At 37.8% G+C, this 22614-nt stretch overlaps 2 protein-coding genes across 2 annotated transcripts in view; one reads left to right on the plus strand and one right to left on the minus strand.

Annotated features, from left to right (window-relative positions):
- Positions 1 to 9818, minus strand: part of rgl2 (ral guanine nucleotide dissociation stimulator-like 2) — a 62348-nt gene extending 52530 nt beyond the window's left edge. The window contains exons 1-2 of the mRNA XM_038272446.1: positions 9564 to 9818; positions 3768 to 3925 (exon numbers count right to left, since the gene is read on the minus strand). Coding sequence (XP_038128374.1) covers positions 3768 to 3917 — 150 coding nt within the window. The 5' untranslated portion in view covers positions 3918 to 3925; positions 9564 to 9818. The remainder of the gene's footprint in view (positions 1 to 3767; positions 3926 to 9563) is intronic.
- A 9676-nt stretch (positions 9819 to 19494) lies between these two features.
- Positions 19495 to 22614, plus strand: part of phf1 (PHD finger protein 1) — a 46627-nt gene continuing 43507 nt past the window's right edge. Inside the window, exons 1-3 of the mRNA XM_038272425.1 lie at positions 19495 to 19999; positions 20566 to 20644; positions 20752 to 20833. Coding sequence (XP_038128353.1) covers positions 20567 to 20644; positions 20752 to 20833 — 160 coding nt within the window. The 5' untranslated portion in view covers positions 19495 to 19999; position 20566. The remainder of the gene's footprint in view (positions 20000 to 20565; positions 20645 to 20751; positions 20834 to 22614) is intronic.

The raw sequence follows: 22614 nt of genomic DNA on the forward strand, positions 1-22614 counted from the left end.
ATATCGGCCTGAATCTAAAACCTCTAATAAAAGCAAGCTGTTTAAAGTTTATGTAACTTTAATTGGTTAATAACACATGGGTCAGCTTTTCTTATTTGTATTGTTGTTGACGATTATTCTCTATTTGAAAAACACTTAATTAAGCCTTCTTTAATATTCAACAAATACTGTTAGTGTTTATATTACATTGGGTAGCTATCAGTATCGGTATTCTGTCAGAAATTCAAAAGCTGCATCCAGACATCCCAAAGTATCAGCATGAGTGATGTGCCTCAATAAATGGACTCGCTACTGGGGGTTCGCCACTGGGGGGACATGACAGCCATGGAGGGGTTTGGATCGTTGCACTGCATGCCACTCATTGCCGCGTTGGCTGCTGGATGCCGACCTACTTCTGCGTGGGGCGTACAGCCGCCCTGAGGTGATGCTTTTTGTCTGCCTGTGGTGTCCTTTCCCAGCCGGCTCTATCTGGCCTTTGCTGCTCTGAGGCGCTCTGGGCTTTTCTACTGTTCACGCCACACCTACAAACGAACACTCCCTTATACACATTCGAAACAAACACACCTTTTTCTACGTATACATCCCTCGACCTTCACATAAACACGACCTTGTGCTTGTGTGAAGGTCACGCAAACACAGGTTTAGAACAATATTAATGTTGATGTTGGTTTGAATCTGGATTTAATTAAGCTGATCATAAAACCAGGATACTGTCGGGAGGTATTCACCTAAATAGAGTACAAAGTTACCCTTCATTCATTAGATTTCAAATTTAATTCCATATTTCAATGTATATCTATGTATATAGATATCTATAAAACACACTTTGATGTGTTTTAACCCTGTAATGCCAAATGTGTCATATTTGATACATACGGTTTCTGAAATGTTTTGGATCTGACACCTTTTGCATAATTTAATGGTAAAAACTTTGCTCAAAATCCTATTGTACACAATCAGATATACCTGATAACAGAGGGCAGAAGACGACACAAAAAATAATCTTGAATTATCGCATAGTAATAAATTATTAATATCAAAAATGTATTTCTGTTTTTTCTTTTTACATATTTTGTTAAAAGGCAAAATAAGGACTTCAAACCAAAAAAAAGCAATTTTCTGTTTTGTTTTATTCTTGGATCGGGCTTTAAAGGGTTAATGTTGTTTATTGAATTGTATTTTGGTATTAAGAAAAATTGACAAACCTAAAACTCCAGAGCAGTTTAAAGCTAACTGCTGGTGTCAAAGTGGCAAAAATCAACTGTCATCCAGCGCTGTTAAGAATGATGGCCACCATTTTGCATGTTTGCTAATTGCCTTTTTCAAAATGTACAATGTTATGCATGGATTTTGATGTAAAATCATAGAGAAGGTAAAGTAGTTCCACAGGTGGCCGGCTGAAATCTCACTTTAATCAGTTTAATCTCAATTTTAGCAGGAAGAATTTGAGCAGAAGATGCCCCAAAGTGAGCTAATGCTGCGTTCACACCGGACGCAGCAGGCGCAGCAGAAGCAGCGAGTTTACATGCAAAGTCAATGGTTGATGCGCGTCAAGGCGCAGCAAAATGTCCCGCAGCGCGTTTTGAGCAGCAGGAGCAGCGCGTCTGAAGCGTTTAAGCATCTGACGCGCCGCAAACGCGCTGCTGCTCGAGATGGAAAAATTGAACTTTTGCTGCTCGACGCGCCAAATCAACCAATCAGAGAAGCTGGCAGGGAGACAAACACATCGCTGATGATACAGAGCGCTGTGATCACTCCTCTGAAACAGTTTATTAACGTCTAAATTAAATTAAAATGCTGAAACCTGCCAACAAAGTGTGTTCGCTTTTATTATCCTGGTGCCTGTAGTTTGGATTATGTACATGAAAACAACCTTCCAGCCTCCACGGCGAACCGCGAGGAGCGTGCCGGGCCAGAGGCTGCTTTTGAATGGGATTCCTACTGACGGCGCACCGCCGGTATGTGGGAGTCTGAGCGGCTCCGACAGAACTAATATTGGAAGGCAGGATGGTAATCTGAATGAACTGACTGCACTGATGAAGTTTTCAGGTGTATTTTCTCACTTAAAAACATATTAAAACTACTTTATTCCCACTGATCACAGCAAATATAGCTGCAAGGCAAAGAAAGGATAGAGTAGCTCCGCTCAACGCGCGTCAGACACACTTTTGCACCGCGCAGCCAGAGCAGCAAAGCTGCTAAACTAAACTGGTACAAGCAGCAAAAATGAAGCAGCAGACGCGATTTTGCTGCTCTTGCTGCGTCCGGTGTGAACGCAGCATAAGGGTTCAGGGAGAGACAGGCAGACATACATATGTCGTTTTAGGTGCATTTCATTAGTTTAGGATAGTCATAAGCAACTTGCAACAACCGTTATGCAGCTATTACAAACACAATTCATTGAACTTTTAATATAGATAGACAGAAGGACAGACAGACAGACAGGCAGGCAGGCAGATAGATACATAATATATATATATATATATTTTGTATGAAATACGAATCAAAAATTTTAAACTAAGAATTACATATTTACAAGTACGAATCTACTACTGATAAAGCTGTTGCACTTACCACCAGTTGGTGGCGCTAATGCACTTTAAAGATGTCGTCTTCTACTTTGAAGAAGAGGAAGACAACACAAGAGACCTATCAATGAAACATTCTACTACACTTGTGTTAAAAATCAACATGTACATGTAACGTTCAATCGATGGATGTTTATGCCGTCTTCTCTGTCTCCTCGTTTAATTAATTGGAGAAAAACCTTCAGGATCATTAACGCCACCAACTGGTATGAAGTATAACAGCTCCATCAGTGGATGTAGATTTCCTACTAGTAAATTTGTGAGTTGTACAAAAATGTTTATTGACTCACACTTACCAGTTCAGACACCCGTAGATGTTTTTATTGACAGTTATCTTATTTCTGTGTTTGATAGCCTTTGTATGCACTATAGGTTATATACCCTTTACATTTAAGATGCTAGTTGGATTAGTAGTGAATGTCATTCTTGATTCACTGATTATTAATCTTCGTTGGTTCTCCTTACTTTAGGCAATGTTGCTTTTACAAGTTGAATTTTTTCACATCTAATCTTGAGAAATGTGCAGAATTTTCCAGAATCTTTCAATAGTTTAATAAAGATAACTGAATCCAAATGTAGGTTTCATCAGTGGATTGAATGTTGCAACGATATATATATTGTTGTGTTTCTGTTTTGGGTTAAAACCTGTCCTATAACATAAAAAGGTGTTTATAAACGCCACGCTCTAGTTTCAACGAAGTCACCTGTACCTGAGGTTTCCAGCTGTAGTTATTGTGCATGTTTATAACCAACTACTGAACTTCACAATTTTATTACTTGCCTAAAACATTCAGGAAACTTGTTTTTTAATTCAATTCTGTAAAACAATGGCAGAAAACCAGCAAGTTATGTACATTTGTAAGTCACAACGGCCACATTCCCTCTGTGTTTTCTGAGAACCGGACTACCGCATGATGTTTATTCAACAAACTGAAAGTCGAATGCAGCTCATATGGCTTCATGTGACACAGCTGGAAATGCCGTTAGCTGTAATGAAAGAGAGGGGACCACGGCAAATGAAATAAGCCGATGCAGATCCCTTCATGGTGTAAACCTCAGTGAGCAGATGCTGCTGAAAGCTGCATTCATCACACAGGTGAAGGTATTTACTTTTACTGAGCTGCAACTTCCCTTCACCAAGTTTTGCTACATGCTGCATGAGAGGAAAAACAAACTTACCTGGGTGTTTTCCAGATCTACGCTCGTCCCTGACTGGCTGCTTGGGGTTCCCCTATCAGGTGATAAGGGTCTGTAGCCAATGAGAGGGACGTCGCTTGACTCCACCCCCGGCAGGTCATAGCCACCGGTACGCAGGTTACGGTGGAGCATGGTGCTGGCTGACACAGACAGGAAAAAGGAGAGGAAATGTTTAATTTTCTCTTATTTAGGTGCTGAGGAAAGCATCTCAAAAATAATAATTATAACAAAACTTTGCTATTGAAAGGAATTCACTTTAAGCCTTTTAGCCATTAGACCATGAAGACAAGCCAATACATCAATAACTGTTACCCACTCAGGCTGGCCAGATATGGAAACCTGCAATGTGGCCAAAATCATTATACTCAGTTGCTATTTTTGCTGTGATTCAAACAAACTCTTCCTTTACGACTCCAGGTTTAAGTAGAAGACAAGCACAAGGGGGTGAGTGCAGCAGGTTCACAGGCTGAGCTCATTTGACAGGCAAACACCAGATGACATTATGTGAGCGGGGGCAGCGTGCAACACTTGTTTTGAGCTGAGCAGGAGAAACGCTAAAGCAAAAGTAGGAAGTTTCTCAGAAATGAATCGTTTTCTCGTCCGGATCAGCAAATCATTTGCATCACTCAAAAAAATGATACACCAAGCGTGAAAATGGGGACATGAGAAAAAAGCTAGGTTATATGTGTTAGCCTAAACCAGCTATAATTGTAAAAATAGCAGCTCAGATGGTTATAATGGAGCAGTTTTTACAACTGCTCTGCAACCCTGGCAACCATTAACGCAGGAATAATGTCACTTACAATAGAATAGAATAGAATAGAATAGAATACAATAGAAAATCCCTTTATTGGCCCACAATGGGGAAATTCTGGTGTTTACAGCAGCAAAAAGATGATAGAAAAAAATGGTCACATGAATGTGGAAGAGTTAAAAAATAAACAAATAAAATACTGTACGGTAAAGTGTTTTAATAATATAAATACTGTCCACCTGGAGAATAAATAACCAATATACAGCTATGACCATTTTTACAGTAATGGGTATTTGAAAAGAGCAGCAACATCAGAGATGTGTAAAATGACAGCAGCATGTTATTAACTGACCAAGATAGAAACTGTGCAAAATCAGCCTGAATTTAAGAACTAATTGAGGTTATTAGGAACAGTGATGGTTATAAAGTCTTAAAGCTGCTGGGAGGAAGGATCTGTGATAACGCTCCTTGGTGCATTTAGGGTGCAGCAGTCTGTCACTAAAGGAGCTCTGTAATTCACTGCTTTGTTAGACTATTGCTTCCTTGCATAAATGAAAACAACATTTTAGAAGAACTGAAATTCTGTTTTTGAAAACATGTTGTTCATCGATCTTTATTATTGACTAACCTGCAGTATTAAAACAACGCAGAGGATTTAAAGCAGCTGTCTACCATTCAATCTTAAAGTCGTAGGGAAGCGGCTGTTCCAACCGTTGCATTTCCTAATTCCCCCGAGTGGTGCACGACTTTACATAGGTGAATAAAGTGAATATGATTGGTCGTTTATCAAGGGGATTGCTGTCGCGGATGGTTCGCTAGGAAGTTTGGTTGTGGCCGGTTTCTCTGAAGGATCTTGCTAACCAGTTAGCAACTTACTGCTAGTAGGTTCCCAATGGGAAATTCCATTGGGACCAAGTAGCACTAAATTGGTGACTTAGAAACGACGCTGTCAAGGAACGCTATGGACAGAGGAAACATGCAAGAGGAGGAGAGTTTAGTGTCGGAGGTCGTGGATGAGTCTCCTCCGTCATCCATTTTTTATTTAGAGGAGGAAAGCGGGGATGAAGATGTTGTGGAAGAGGACGCCAGGGCGGCAGAAGCTTGGTTTGGTGTAGAAGGCTTCCAGCCGTACATGTTTGAGCCCTTGCCCTCGCAACGCTGCCAGTTCTGTTAGCTCTACGCCTGCTGAAGACACAGACGTCCATCCCCGTGAACACTGGGACGGAACTCAATGGGAAAGGAAATAACTCTTATTTCAACCATTGCGTATAATTAGCTGCGAAATGTGAATCAAGATGCTATGACTGAAAAAATTTTATTGACAGATGACCGTTGGTATATGATTGGCCAAATTTAGGTGTTCAGGCTGACGTAGAACTAACTGGCCTGCATAAAATAACTGAAAAAAAACACTGATTTTTTTTTTTTTTTTTAATAGAAATTTTCTAAACTTTGGGACAATATCGTCTGATAAAGAGTACATTTATATACATGTTTAAGCCAGAATGATTTAACAATTAAATAGGAATTCCCTACGACTTCACATTTTTTCAGGTTTTCTGATGTTTATTCTGGTATTTTTATTTCATTGTGTGTAACTTTATTAAGTTACACACAACCTTTATACCTTTATCATCCCACATGTCATAACATTTCTATAAATGCTAGCATGTTACAGACTGTTTTTTTTCCACACAAACATTATTTTAGCAAAGAAAAAAAACTAAATTTCATAGTAAAAGACTAGTTATAAATTCCTGATACTAAATTAGTTAATAGCAATCAAGCTTTAAACTGGGTTCTCGCCAGCATTCCCCATCTTCAAATTTTTCCCACTACGCCGAACTTCAGGCCGATACATTTATTTTTATGAGCTTATCAACCCTTTGATTGACATCCGAGCTCCCTCCCCCAGGGCTCTGTCAGTTCAGCACAACCTTTAGTTACACTGAAAGTTGCCAAAATTAAACTAAATTTAGGCAAACACACTGATGTTTAATGAGGATAACTGCATTTTAAACTGCATTGTAAAACACATTTCCATCCTTATTTTCACATATTTTGAGAAAAGTAGTGTGAAAATTGAACCCTGTGCCCTTCAGATGCTGTAATGTTTGTTTAGGGCCCTGTCACACCTTGCTGATTTAGCCAGTGTATGCCTGACATCCCAGAATCTACTAAAACGCTGGCATAGGCTGCACTTTTTATGTATTTTTTCCAATTTTGGGCGTATGCAAAGAGTATTCATAACAACTTCTTGATGTAACGCCGTAGTGAAAGGCATTACCAATAAATTTTCTGTAATATTTTACTCGGTACATGTTCAGCAAAGCTTGCGTTACAAGACTTATTTATAAAAAATAAAAAAAAAAGTAAAACTGCGAGACCGCGAGACATTTATGAAGGAGAATTAGGGTGGGTTCACAGGAGTGGCGCGCTGCGCAAGACATGATTTCTGCATAGTGCTCGCGCTTCCTAGTGGAAAAGCTAACAAAGATGGCAGAAGACGACTGTACATTCGTGAGATGGATGTATGTGCAGAGAAAAGGACAAGAAGAACGTAATAGTCAAATGCAACCTTTGTGTAAAACCGAAAGCAGTGCGCACTTTATAGTTCCTGTAAAAGGATAAGATTTGTTCATCATGTGCATTTTGTTCATGACAGTTTTGTGTTGTAAACCTCTTGAATAAAAAAATAAAAATAAAGAACAAATCTTGTCATGACATTACCGAGTTTACATACAGTTCTGTTGTGTCTAATATTAATATACGCAAGCTATTCATGGATATTACCAGATAATCACTTTAATTTAAGCAGACTTAGATAATTTGTGATTTTATCTGTCATCCTTTCTTGTCTTGAGACTTCACTTTGCCAATTATATGTTATATTGTTAGTAGCCTGGATAGCCCACAGTCGTTTTGGAACATCATATTGCCTTCTACTGGATGTAAAATGCTCTGTCAACATTAACTATGTTACACACATGTAATTTATTTTTACATTTTGACATTTTAGAAATGGAAAGGTCTACCTTGTAGTTATTTTGGTGAAAGCAACTCAAAAGTGATACAGGAGTAACGTAACAAATTACAATTCTGAGACAGTAATATTGTAATGTAAATCATTACTTCTACATAACAGTAACAAGTAATCTATAATGTATTACAGTTTGGAAGTAACTTGCACATCACTGTTGATAATTTACGCATAGGTTATGCACAAGTTGCTAATAGGTTTTGAATAAGCTAGACGCCACGACTTATGAGTAACTTACACTGAACGTATGTCAACGATCCGATAATTGACCTGTAACTTATGGCCGCCTATGAGCATAGGCTGGCATACGTCAGGACCTACTTGCCGTATATCAACGTATGCCATTGTGCTTCAGCGTGCTCATAACTTATACAAAACTTACCCAAAACTTATCCAACGTATGCCAGCGTTTTTGCCAGATTTTTCATACATCGGGCATACACTGGTCTAAAATCGTCAAGGTGCGACAGGGCCTTTAATAGAGACATTTAGTGAAAAAACCCTGCATCACTGCTTAATTTGAGATGCATTTAATGATTTATTTAGGTGTATAAACAGTACTTGCTGTGTATCAATGCTCCCTGCAGCCTTTATGGCAGGCTCAGCCCCACTTTAAACACAAGCTAACTAAGCTAACAGGTTTTGTTAGCCAACCAAGCAGATATGACATGTAATCGAACATATTTTTAGTTCACTGATATAACTTCAGAACTTCTCAACCTGCTGGTCCAAAACACAGAAGGAAACTGTTGCATTCCGCGACAGTGCGGTTTTCAGGGCGCTATACCAGGAAGGTACAGGTCAAGCTCCCCCTGGTGGCTAAAATGTGCACGACATTGCTTCAAAATTTAAATGAAGTTCACGTCTGCTTCCTTTTCTGTGGTGAAACTGGAAGAAAATAAATAGAACTTTGTTTTTTTTATCTTAATTTCCTCAGCATGACCACAACAGCTATTTTCCTCACATAAGAAATGATGAGTGAATTAAATATTTTTTTCTAAACATCTAAAAAGCTTGTAAGGGGTAGAATCACCTTTAATCTCGCACTAAAATGCTGTATTGATATGGTTTTGTTGATGAACACAATTAATTAACTATTTAAACTGATTTCTACAACAAAGACTGAGATGAAATGTTTAGTGTCTGCTGCAAACATTTCAGATGAAAATAGCAGAAGCTGTGAAGCTGATGATAGGCGGTAGGTTATGGTTGATTTGTTTAACAGTCACTGATGCCGGAAAGCAGGTCTGGATTTGCATAGCAACCTTTCCTTCCATTTCCCTTTCCCCTCTTAGGTATTTGATGTGAAGCTAGACATTGAGTAAACACAGTTTTGAGGAAGAGAGGTGCAGTAGGGATTAGAGATGTTCATGTTCATGTGTTAAGAGATGCATGGGGATTTAGCTACAGCTGTACAGCATATATATATATATAAAAAACTTTCTTCTTCTTTCTATTTTGACTCATGCAGATGTCTTTTTTTGCAACACTGTTTCTTACATCATTCCGGATTTACTGTAGGATTTAAGATCCTGCTCGCTTTCTCAAGAGCAGTTTTGCAGTGTGCATGAGAAGAAATAGGCTGGAGGGGAAACAAGGCATCAACAGTGCAGCGTGTGTTCTGCTCTGCAGAGGTCTGAAAGGCAGCTATTCACAGGCTTTGACCAAAGCAAACTGCCCACATATGACTGAGGTATAAACACACATACAGCTGGAACTAGGTTAGACACAAGCTACACCCTATTTTTTTTCTTTTTTCTTCTTCTTCTTCTTCTTCTTCTTTTTCTAATCGGATGTTGCCAAATGATTTTTGACATGTTTTTTAGACATGGATCTGGAAAGAATACAGCTTGATGTTTGTAAAAGTTTGTGCGTGCTGGCACTCCCTTTAAACACAGCTGAGAGCGCACTGCTTCCTTCTGTGACTCATGACGCACCGTGGTCAGAATAAAACAAAGTAAACGCGGCTGTTAATAACACTTACTGAGGGGCTGGTGTCATCCGCAGGACGCCGACCTATTCCAACTGTCAGTCGGAGCTGAGGCAGCATCCGAGGAGCGCTACGCGCGGCTCAGCTGGGGGGAAGTCGCACCCATCTGTGCCGCGGTCACCAAACAGGGAGTCTCTGTCACCGCGTCTCCCCCCTTCCCTCTCTATCAACGCGCCCCACACCTCGCGTCTGACCAGCCTTTAGCAGCTGATAGCGCACTTTGGTGTGGCAGCAAACTCTCCTCCTCCTCCTCCTCTTCCTCCTCCTCCTCCTCCTCCTCCTCTTCCTCCTCCTCCTTCCTCCTCCTCCTCGTGCCGCAGCAGCAGCTGCTCCCCCTAACGTCGCAGTTCCTGGATGCGTTCAACCGGATCCGTCTCTCTGGCTGGTTCAGTTCAGACGGTCATATCGGCCCTGAAGCGGCTCCGTAAACGCAGACGGATCGCCGTCCATCTGGAGACGCGGGTGCGGACGCGCAACGTGTGGACGCGCTTGACGCACTGTCGGCGCGCCCGCCACGTACACCCAAAAACAAACGCTTTTCTGTTACCACAACAAAGCCCACACACCCTTAACTTTGAAAAATATGTTAGTAAAAAGTGCATTTTATACTATATGTATATTTATTTCAGACAAAAATTCAGCAGCTAGATTTCAGACTTTTACCTTTTTTATAAACTGTGTTTTATTTACTCACACATACAAGTAAACCAATTACATTAATACTAAGACTTACAGGTATACTTAAATACTGAAGCTTGTTTTTGCTTGACATACTTTCCCTTATTTCTGCCACATATTACTGATATTTAAAACATTTTGGTCTAAAAATGTAGAACTATTAATTTACAGTCATATATTTATATTACTGTTTATATATATATATATATATATATACATATATACATGTGTACATATATACATAAATATACATGTATATATATATATATGTACATATGTACATATATGTACATATATACATATATATGTATATATATGTACATATATATACATATATATACATATATATGTACACATGTACATATATACATATATATACATATATATATGTGTATATATATATATATATATACACATATATATATGCATATATATGTATATATGTACATGTGTACATATATATGTATATATATGTACATATATATACATATATATATATATGTACATATGTACATATATGTACATATATACATATATATGTATATATATGTACATATATATACATATATATGTACACATGTACATATATACATATATATACATATATATATGTGTGTATATATATATATATATATATATATATATATATATATATATATATATATATATATATATATATATATATATATATATATATATATTTTTTTTTTTTTTTACTATTTTTCAAGGCTGCACTTTTAAAAAAGATGAAATTGCCCAGAGAGCTGTTCGAAACGAAATTTCTTTTTGTTTTACACGTGTGTAAACAATATGACAAATAAATCTGTCTAAGTCTAATTCAAGCATCGGAGGAGAAGTACATGATAAGTATATTTACTACTGTAGTACACTAAATTGGGTTGTTTTTTAACCCAACATTACAGCTGAGTTGGGTTATAAACAACCCAATTTAGAATATATTTGTAGTCAAATATTTTCTAAACTGCTATTTTATATATACTTCAATAAACTTAAATGTGAAGAACAAGCGTATAACTATTACACAAATAGTATAAAGATGATTGAACTGGCTATGTACTTGAAATATACTTTTGTAAACTTAAGATTAGTATTACTATGTAAATAATAAAAGTTAGCCAAATGCTAAACATTAAGGGAAATAACCTCATAAAATTTAAAATTTACCACTTTAATATTAAAGAGTTGCTTATAAGTTTATCAAACTTTGAAATTATATTTTACTGAGACATGAAATGCAGTTTCTTATTTTTTTCAAATTGTGAGATGACTCAGAAAACATAGGATTTGTCTTAAAATCTCAAAGTTCTTACTTAAAAATCTTAAAAATACTTTTTATTTAGAGCTTATAGTACCTTAGTGGGGAAATTTGTCATCTACAGTTTAAGAACAGAAACAATCTCAGCTTTGAATCTCCAACATTTACAGTTGCTCCAAATGGTGAATGCTCTTATCACACTGATAGGTCAAACTCCTGATAAAGGCCAACTTTAAACTTAAATAAGGCTTTATTATCACTGTACACAACATTTATATTATTTTGATCAGCAGCATCTCTTAAGCATCAATTTATATTGTTAAAAATGTACATTAAAATACATCTCTAACTCAAAAGTCAAATTGAAAAGTTGTTTTTTCCTCATTTCACAACAAAAACATGAAAGTTAGCTGAACTTTGACCTTTGGAAAGAACAAACAACTTAAAGGCAGAAGTGCTGGCAACGTCACAAAGCTATAGATTACAGCTACCTTGGTTTTCTGAACTGACTTATATAATGGGCCCTATATTTAACACTTCGTTTTTCAGCTCAAAAAAGGAAGTTTTTTTTTTTTTAACAGTGTATATGAATTAGAATTCTTCAGAGTATGTGATCTGTAATTTACTTGCTATTCTTCTAGTTATAATAATTGCTCAAGTGTACTTATACTACTTTGGTTATTTCACTGAAATTAATAAATTTTAAGACGTCATGTTAAGTTCAGTCTTTAAACTTTAAAACCTAATCAAAACTCTACTAATCAGTTTTTGTGTAATTGTTTTTCTTTGCATCAAACGGTCTTTATTTGCTAAATTAACTTCCTACAGACATTTGGCAGAAGAATAAACACTTCAATTACTGTTGGTTTTTACACTTTACTGGTACCTTGTTGGATCCGTACCACCTTCAGAACTGCATCAATTGGGTTTTAACATTAATTTGAGTGTCAAAAGACATCTTTCTTTTAAATTTGATGGCTTCACATCTATGATGCAATGTTTCTGTTCCACCACATCCTAAAGACGATCTGCTAGATTAAGGTCCGATGACTGGAGGCCACACTTTATCACTTTTTACGCAACTGGTGTGAGATTATGTTAACGTTGTGAAATTGTACATCAACTTTCTAAAGCAGAAGATGGAAACTCTTTCCTTAGCAAATAGTAATATACTCGAAGTTTGTTTTGTTGATATTATTACAAAAAAAGCAAGTAGATATTACAGACCATGCACCGGTGTTCATAGTTTTCACAGGGAAGTCTAGGAAGGGACCAATGTGCACTGAGCGGTGATGGGAACTAATAGGCAATGAAACCAGTTCAGGGTCCATCTGAACCAACAATATCTATTTTTTTCCAAATGAATTACTAAAGACTGAGGAGATTTTCCTGTATATATATATATATATATATATATATTATATAGTCAATGGGGCAAGAAGTTGTTCTTAAAACTAACACTTGAAAGAGCAAGAATTAAGCAGAATTTTAGTTCTCCTTTCAGGTTTTGGTTAATATACAAATTTTAGAATATCAAAGTAGCAAACCGCACACTGCTGCCACCCTCTGGCTTAGCGGAGAACTGCTGTTTGTGCGCTAATCACATACGTCATCATGGATGACGTATGTGAGAATGTACTATTCTTTTTAGTTGTTTTTATCAGTTATTGTTATTCATTTCTTATATTATGTGTAAATGGTGGTGACAGTGATTTTTGTTTTTTAAGCATATGCACTGATCGATCGATGGCACATTTTTAAATTTCGTTGTTCTTGTGACAATGACAATAAAGATAAATTGAAATTGAATTGTAATGATTGGCTTTGGCCCCCCCATTCCAGCTTCACCCCTGGTACCATGTACTTTGAAGCGTACTTCAAAGTATTTTCATTTAATACTTCTTACGACCTAAATGGGACAATCTTAAGTATATTGTTACTTCTATGTATGAAGGTTTATACTATAAGTATACTTTAATCATTCCAAACATCCATCAAAATATTTGAAGTATCAGTACTTTGCAAGAGAAATTAGTAAAAGTATTTTAAAAGCAAACAAATTTCACTATTTGAATATAATCTTAACTTTATTATTTATGAACTTCTATTTATACATTTCAGAATGAGTAAACACCACTGTTGTTAAGTATGAAAAAAATATAGATTTTAGGAAAGTAAATGTCAAGTAAACGGCCTGGTTTTTTAGTTTAAAATAAGTATAATAGTTATAAGCTTTACTACACTATTTTTGCTAAGGCTTAGATTGGTGGACCTGGATGTGAAGAAGTTTTTTTATTTCTTCCTATGAACCTAAAAAAACGGTTCAACCTTAAGTTTACAGAACTTAAGGTTTAAACTTTAAACCCTTGTAAGGTTTTGTTCTGATAAACGAATATTAACTGATTTTGTGTTTTCACTTTCATTTGAAGGGAGCCTTTGTAGATCTCTGGATCAAACGGCACTGAAATTTTCAGCTGATCTCACTGTTTTCTTTAGAATCTGGGTTCAGGATTAATTTACTGAATGATGACTAAAAGCACATGTATAGAAGAAGATGATCTGTGTTGATATGTAAAAAATAGGGACCTCTGCTGTGCATTTCTACGAGAGAGACTAAAGGTTTAAGAAAATGACTTTTTGACTTCTAACAGCAATTAATTTACACAATTCAAACAATATAATCAATTATTGACGTAAAACAAGTGTCATTAAATGAGGAGCTACTGTAGTTATATTGTAGTTTTCCTTCATCCGACACAGTTTAAGAAAGTGTGAGGGGCAGCTTTGACAGAAGATGAAATATATTTGGTGTCCTGCTTAGAATAATATGATAAAAAAGGAGCTTAAAGTAAATAAATAGTCATTATAAAGCAAACTAGATGAAAAGAGGAATGATCTTATTTCTTTATTATGTGAAAGGGCTTAAAATATACGTTTAACATAAAAACTATGGAACATTTAAATAAAAGAGGGAACATATTCTCATAAAACAATGATTTTCTTTAGTGATGCAAAATTTGAAATGCGTTCATCCAGGTGCTATTCAAGGTGTGACTTCTTATTAGGCAAAACCTCAGAATCGCCTCCATGTCATGCAAAAGGAGACCTGACAAAAAATGTGTTATGAAATATGTAAATCGTCAACAAAACAGAATTTTTGGCTTTATTTGCCTCATTAAATTGAAATATATCAAATATGTGTGAGATACATCCAAACAGTGTACAATTTTCTCTTTTTTTTAGCAGACAGAATAAACTACATTAATATTTTAGTTAGTTTCACCTGTTTTATTCCAGGAAGAGCCTCTCAATCTATCTTGACTAGCTGCATCTTGATAGATCCATGAGAAACATCTTAGACTGCACATTTTCCTTTACATAAACAGCGAATTATTCAATCATGTTCTTTAAAAAGCTTGGCTTAATAAAGACAGACTTTATTGGGAAGTGCATCATCAAAGCATCTCCACTTCAAACCCTGATGTAAAGAAATGTAACAAAAGATAAGAAACAAAGTGACCGACATCTTTCCATCTTGAAAAGGTTACCTACATATTTATTCCTATTGTCATGTTTGGTTTCAGGTTCCTAACCCACATGCAGAACACTCATCAGACAGGGGAAAAAGTTCAAAGGTTTATTGTTAGAACACTGTACAGAGAATTAACAGATCCAGGGTTATCAGATCCAGGACTGGTCACGACTGGGTTCACTGTTCTGGAGTTTGAGCAGAGCGGCAGAGGGGGGGAACCAGGAGGGTCCAGAGGCAGGCGGCAGGCTAAGGGCTTGGTGGAGGCAGAGCTTGGTTTGCAGATCACAGGTTTGAGTTTCCCTTCCAGATTCTTCAGAGAGCAGGCAGGAAGGTCTTTGACAGGTTTGATTCTCCAGAGTTCTTCAGAGATCAGACAGACAGATTTCCAACAGAGGAACTCTTCTGGGTTTCTGGTTTCAGGCAGGTACGACCTGGGAAGCAGATAAGACAAAACAGATCAGGTTCTGGTTCAGGTTTTCAGGGATTCAAAGATTCAGACAGGCAGGTTGGCTCAGGCTTGCTAACCATTGGCAAACACTCTGGCGCTGGAGTGAAGCTCTCCACCTCCTTAAGTATGGACCTCTTGATGAGCAGATGGAAAACAGGTGTTGCAGGTGAGCACAACCCCTCAGGAAGGGATCCTTGGCGCCCTCTGGTGGGCAAGCCTCCGGATCCCAACACCTATGGCTTTGGGGCTCAAAATGGGTGAATTTTAGCAGGAATGGCAAATCTGCCAAAATTATTAAAATACTGCATAATAACCAGGACAATCTAAAGTTCTGCAGGACTGAGCTTCTGCACTGGAAAAAATCGAAATCTAGACAAGTTGTTTTTTTCTTAAAATAAGTGCATTTGTTCTTGAATTAAGGAAGTAAAGGTGACATCTTGCCAATGGAATGAGACAATTTACACTTAAAATAAGAAAACACAAGTGCATTGTCTTATTTCAAGTGCATATTATCTAATTATCTTATTTTAAGAGTAGAAATTTCCATTCCATTGGCAAATTATCTCACATACCTACTCAAATTAAGGGTAAATACACTTAATTTAAGAAACTTTTACTTATTTGTAGATTGTTTTTCCAGTGTGTGTGTCAGGCTCTATACAGTAGCCCAACAAAAGCCTTGTTATGGCTTATAGAACTCTGTTGGGCTACTCTATAAAGCCTCAACGCTACTCCAGATGTTCTGAATTGAGAAAGCTTTCCGGATGGGATGTGAAACGTCTTGAAACTTGGAAAACAAAGTCCAGTGGTTTGTTTTTTTTTAAACTTATTTGGAAAAATAATTAAAGAAAAAGCTCAGAATCACGGGAGAGCTCAAAAACATAAAGCATCATCTCAATCTTGTGAAAAACCTTTTGGCAAGCCCCTTCCCCTGATTCAAACATGGTGGTGGTAGTGTGGTGGTCTGGGACTGTTTCTCTGCTTCCAGACCTAGAAGCTTTGTTGTTTTTGAGGGAACCATGAACTGCACTCTCTGCCAGGAAGTCCTGATGTCTGACAACAGACTGTAAAGCAGTAAATCAGAGCCGAAACTCCTCATAGGTGACATAAAAGACTCCTTACCAGTTTTTATAAATGCCTGATGGCAGGTGCTGCTGCCATGGGTGGCACAGGCTTAGGGAACACTTACCCGATAACAGCCAGCTTGGTTTGGATAGTTTCCCCCCTTAATAACTGATTTTTATTTAGTCATGTTTTATCTGTGTAATATTAATATCACCCGTGAGATGAGAAGGTTTTACATTGAAAAGCGTTCATATTGAAGAAACAAACTGCCTAAACAACAAATATAATCTTTTTTTTTATCATCACAGCAATTTTACCTCTTGGAAGGAAAAATATATTTTGTAAAATCTATATATAATTTTAGCCTTTTAAGGCCTGTAGAGTAGTTTGACTCAACATTGGCTTTGGAAATATCTGATGAAGGGAAGTCTTAGAGCAGGGGTCACCAACGCAATACCCTCGAGCACCAAGGGGCCCTCAGGGACCACATGAGGGGCCCTCTCTGTCTACCAAAAAGAGAACAACTCATCAGTAGGCTGAGTTTGAAACTTGATTTTATTCTGTTACTCATCTTTTTTAATCATTTGTGGAGATTTTCATCATCCATCCATTTTCTAACATGCTTACTCCAAAGTGTAGAGGGGTGCTGGTGCCTATCTCCAGCTGTCAATGGGCGAGAGGCGGGGTACACTCTGGACAGGGCGCATTTCATCATATTAATCATAAATAGCATTTAAGCAATTATAGAGATTTCAAAATGACTATATCTAAAAGAAAATCAGAAAAAAAGAAACAATAAAAATATGCGTATGATGGGTGAAGGTGAACTCTGACTCCTCCAGTTCATAGGTCAGTATTGGAAGCCCTTCCTATGACTTAGTGCCCATGAAGCAGCTCTATGCCTTAAAAACGTTGGTGACCCCTGTCTTAGAGCGACCATCATCAAACCTACTTCATTCAGCAGTTCTTTTAGACTGAGGAGAAATCATATTAATTTATCTTCATGTTTTCATTTACTTGATTATTTTGACTTTCAATCTGAACAATTTTGGTATTCAGTTTAGGGATGCACGATATAATCGGCCCCCTATCGGTATCGGCCTGTATATGCCTTAAAACTGAATATCGGACATCGGCCACCCCACCGGTATTTAACCCGATATTTCATCAGCTTCTGAGTTTCTAAAGTCTAAAAAAAAAAATAAATAAATAAATACTTCTTCTTCCTCAAAAACTTATTTTTTACAGACTTAAAAACTTCTAAAGACGAGGGAAAAAATATTGATACATTAAAATATCACAATAAATTCATATGCTGATATATTGCCATTTAAAAACACCATATCAATCTCTTTTACCAATGAAATATTGCTATATGTCATCGTTATGCTACGAAATTCCCCGAAAATTCACAAACTTTTGCCATATTTTTATATGTTGATATATTGGTGCGGTATCGATCTATTTTACTAACAAAATCTTACAAGAATTTGCAAAATATAACGAGTTTGTAACAGAACGATGAAATTTCACGAGATTTTGAAAGTAAAATAGATCGATACCGCCTTTTTAAAAATCAATTTGATATCAGCATATGAAAATATATTTGAGTATATTATTTTTCAAAGTGTCAGAAATGGATAACAAAACTGCTATTTTTAATGACTACTTATTTTTGTCCAGCTTTAACATCAGTATCGATATCGGTTATCGGCTACATGAGTTTTAAAATATCGGCATATTGGATATCGGCCAAAATCCCAATATCGTGCATCCCTAATTCAGTTGACTTCTTGGTATATGAAGTTCTACTTTACATTTGTGAAAGCAACATAACTGTACAAGTAAACCATTAGAAATGTTGTTACAGAGCTGTTACACTGAAATTAACTAATTTAATATCTTTTTGGAAAATAGGTCTTTCAAACAATTGAAACTATTTAATGTGATTTTGAAAAGGCAGTCAGAATCTGAAATCTTTTCTTATTGAAAAGCTGTCAGCCACAGAGTTCCTGGTTTTTGCGCGCCCTCCAGTGGTCGCGCATGGAACACTACACTTCCACCTTTTATTTTCGATGTGCCAGGGGCCATTTTGAACCGTATACAAATGTTACCACACATGTCTGACTGGTGTACACTTAACGTGTTAGAAAATAAACATCAAGGCATAAGATGGTCGAAGCAAATGCTTTTAAAATGAAAATGAATCAACTATAAAAGGAGAAATACAAGGGAATAATCATTTTATATCGACTTTGAATACAATTTTGTTACTTTTACGTTTTTTGTCAGTTAAAGTGAGGCATAGCATTTAATCTAAATAATTGGCTTTATTTATTTTAAATATTTTAATTATGTGTATTAATTTCTATAAAAATAATGATCCATAGAGGCACAGGAAATGTTTTTGTTCTAATTCCATTTCCAAATCAAGACTCCAGGATTTATTCTATTTGATTTTACACAAAATCTATTTTTATGGCTGCAGAAAAAGCAAAAAACAAAACAAAACATGCATTATACAAGACTTGAAAGAGCCACTTTATTAAAAACACATAAGGTTTTACTCATGTCTTATTTTTCTAAACCAAACCCTTTGAAGATCTGGACAGTTTTTTTTTTTTTTCTGTTTGAAAACTTTCCTTCACTGCTCTCCTAAACTTAACCGCTACTTCTTGTCGGAGACCAATTAATGAGGCGGATAAACTCGCTAATTGGCCGCTTAATTGGCCCCTGTCGCCGCGCGCAGCATCCCTGCATCCTTCACTTCCTGCCCTCAGACATCACTAGCGTGTCTGTAACTGTTTAGGGTCATGCTCTCAGACAGAAAAGGAACCTGACACACACACACACACGCGCGCGCGCGCGCGCGCGCGTACTTCCCACACCTCCCACTCCCACGATAGCTCAGTGTTTTATGTCTGCGTCACAACAAGTCGGCGGAGGGCGAGAGGCAGAGGGATGATGGCGTCTCTGGCGGCTTGATTCCGGTGCAGCCCAGGAGAAAAAAATAAAATAAAAAAAATCCGCCTTAATAAGCTTGTGGGTGGGAGGGTGGCTGAGGAGTGAGGGTGGAAGGGGTGAGAGAGCAACAGCGACATGATGAAACCCCACCGCGGAGAAAGGATGGACAAACTAGTCTGAGAGAGACGGACGGACGGACACAGTCGCCTCCTTCCCCCCTTCTCCCCCTCCTCCTCACTGACGGTTTGACTGACACACACACACACACACACTCTCACACACTCTCTCTCTGTAAGAGGCGCCTGGCAAAGACACAGACATACATGCACACCAGCCACTTTTTGCAAACCCGCCCGCTGCGCATCGGAGCCGGCAGTAATTGGACCTCCTCAGCTGATGAAGGTTTTTCATGTCCAGCCTTGTCCAGGATCTCAGTGACCCCGACGGAAAGGAGTTCGACTTGACAGGTACCCTTCACCGGCCAGCCCCACTGTTGAATCCTCCATCTGATAACAGCGCTCTGCATGCTGCGTCTTCACTGACATGTGTGCATTGCACTGGAACAAACGCTCAGTGTGCAAAGACAACAAAAAAACGCCCCGAGGAGTCTGATCTTGCATCTTTATTCAAGTTTTTAGAGAAAAGAGATGTGAGGAAGACAGTCAGCGGGCAAAGTGCTCAGATGCCTCAAGTAGCTGCATCCAGTTAAACTGTGTTGCAGCAGTCATCATGCAGTGCTTTCACCTCCTATGTGCGCGTTTGATGTGTGCAGTAATCATTTGTCTTGCTCTCTGGTTGTGTATACTCACTGTCATCTTTTAGTCTGCTGGATGCAGGCTGGTGCTATTGCTCAGGTTTAAAGAAGAGGTGTGTGGGGTGAGTGTGTGTGTGTGGAGGAGATTTTTCGTTTAACCCCCTTTGGACTGAAAGGCCAGGGACACTGTATGTCAGCAACAGCAGCAAAGTATTCAGCGGATAAATCGGATTTCCATTTTCACACAATCCCTGCTCCCCTCTCTGTGTCTCTCCTCAGGATGGGGGGAGTCAGTGAGGGAGATGATGTGTTGGCTCGTTGGAGCGATGGACTCCTGTACCTTGGCAATGTAAAGAGAGTAAGTGGGCAAAGTGTGTGATGGGAACGTACTTTTTCAGTCGAGTGTGTGTCGATGTTGATCAGAGAGACTTTGGTAATGTTTTCGTCTCCTTTCTGCCTCCTCAGGTCGACGGAGTCAAGCAGTGCTGTTTGGTGAGATTTGAGGACAACTCTGAGTTCTGGGTGCTGAGGAAGGACATTCACTCATGTAAGAATGTTTCCTGATGGGACTTTCTTATTGAGAGAAATCTTTACTCCTAAATATCTCAGGCTAAATTCAGTCTGCATGAACTCTAGCTCATCATTATATCTTTGATCTTCTATTATTAGTGATATTTCAGGGGTTTCATTAGTTTGATTAGTTGTTAAACCTTTCTTCTTTTAATTATAAGCCAATAAAATGTTTCAGAAGTCTTTTAAACACATAAAGATGCAGAGGAACACATCATTAAAATCAGATGGTTAAATCAGACTCATTATTTCAGATTCAGCTCTGCTAGGCTTCCCAAAATCCTATTAGCTAAAGAAAATATAATAATAATAAGAAGAAAAAGCCCTTGCTTTTGATTGTTTTTAACCTACTTAAAAGGGAGAACTTTACATACAATTTCTTTTCCCGTAAAATGTTTAACCCTGTTAGTGTCAAGGCTCAGAAGAGGGGACCAAGTATTCAGAAGGACAGACAGGCAGTAAGATATTTCAAAGAGCGTTTAATTAAAAACGACAGATTTAAAGTAACAGACAGGACGTTTAAGGCAGGAACAGGCGCGCTGGAAGCTCTTTCAAGCGAGGAGGGCTGTGGCTGACGTTTTTAACATAATATTGTAGGCCTACATTTGTTGCCAAAAACTGCCATTTAAAATGCATCGGAACAAAGCATGAACATTTTAAACTTTATTTCTTCTCTTTTAATCATTCAAAACAAACAACAGCTCACAATCAACAGGATCAGGAATACTTGAATAAAACGTTGCCTAAATATAGCCTAAACTGAGCATTGAACATCTTGAAAGTCCATTCGACTATGGATATGGGGAATGATTTCATATCTGAAACAAAAAACACACACACAAAAAAAAAAAATTAACTAATTTCATATTTTATCACTAAATAGCTTAATACAGACATAAAATTTAGTGATATGCAGCCTTATTCTAGCGTAGACTTCTTCAGCCACAGGACTAAGATGAATAGGCTCATAAATAACGCTAAATGCGGCAGTATAGGGGAATTAAAACCATTTCTTACCTCGAAATAGTCAGAAATACATTTCTGCTGCCTATTGCTAGCCATGCCTAAACGAATGTAAGGTGGCGGAAGCACTTCAGGGGGAGTAGCCTAGTTTTTTATGAAATATTAAAATAATGAATCATTAGTTTATATCTTATACACAGCCCATCATTTTAATCCCATATCAAACACAGTCTTTTAAAAAATAAATACATAAATAATTTCATGTTTTTAAGTACAATATTATGTTACTCCACAGCCCCCCACCATGGGGGGCTGATGCTATGACGAGGGAGGCTGCAGCCCCCGCAGCACCCCCCTTCCCGTGCCACTGGGCAGGAACCTCTGCAGGAGGTTTAGTGACCACATTAATCTGGAGGATGATTATGAACGTGAGTCACTAACCTGTTCCTTTAGTTCAGTCCATGCCCAGAGGGCGAGGTTTAATCAGGCGATCTGCTGCCAACAAGACGCGGCGGGCGCCGCCCAGAGAGTCCCAGATACCGTAGTACCAGTGAACAGAGAATAAGCTAGAGATGACAAATGAAGGATGAAGCCAAGGTGTTGAGGAAGTGCTCAGGATTCAAAATCATGAGATCAGAAGTCTGAAGGGGTTCCAAAGGGAAATCCAGAACGGTGTCAGTTCAGTTAACAGATAGAATCCAGTAGGTCAGGCAAACAGTTCAGACAGGAACACGCTTGGTTGGTGGTTGAGAGGCAAAACAGGTCAGGATCAGGTTATCAGAAGCCCTAAGACAC

Source organism: Cyprinodon tularosa, unplaced genomic scaffold (assembly GCF_016077235.1).
Source record: "Cyprinodon tularosa strain WSP-4 unplaced genomic scaffold, ASM1607723v1 ctg83, whole genome shotgun sequence".
NCBI lineage: Eukaryota > Metazoa > Chordata > Actinopteri > Cyprinodontiformes > Cyprinodontidae > Cyprinodon > Cyprinodon tularosa.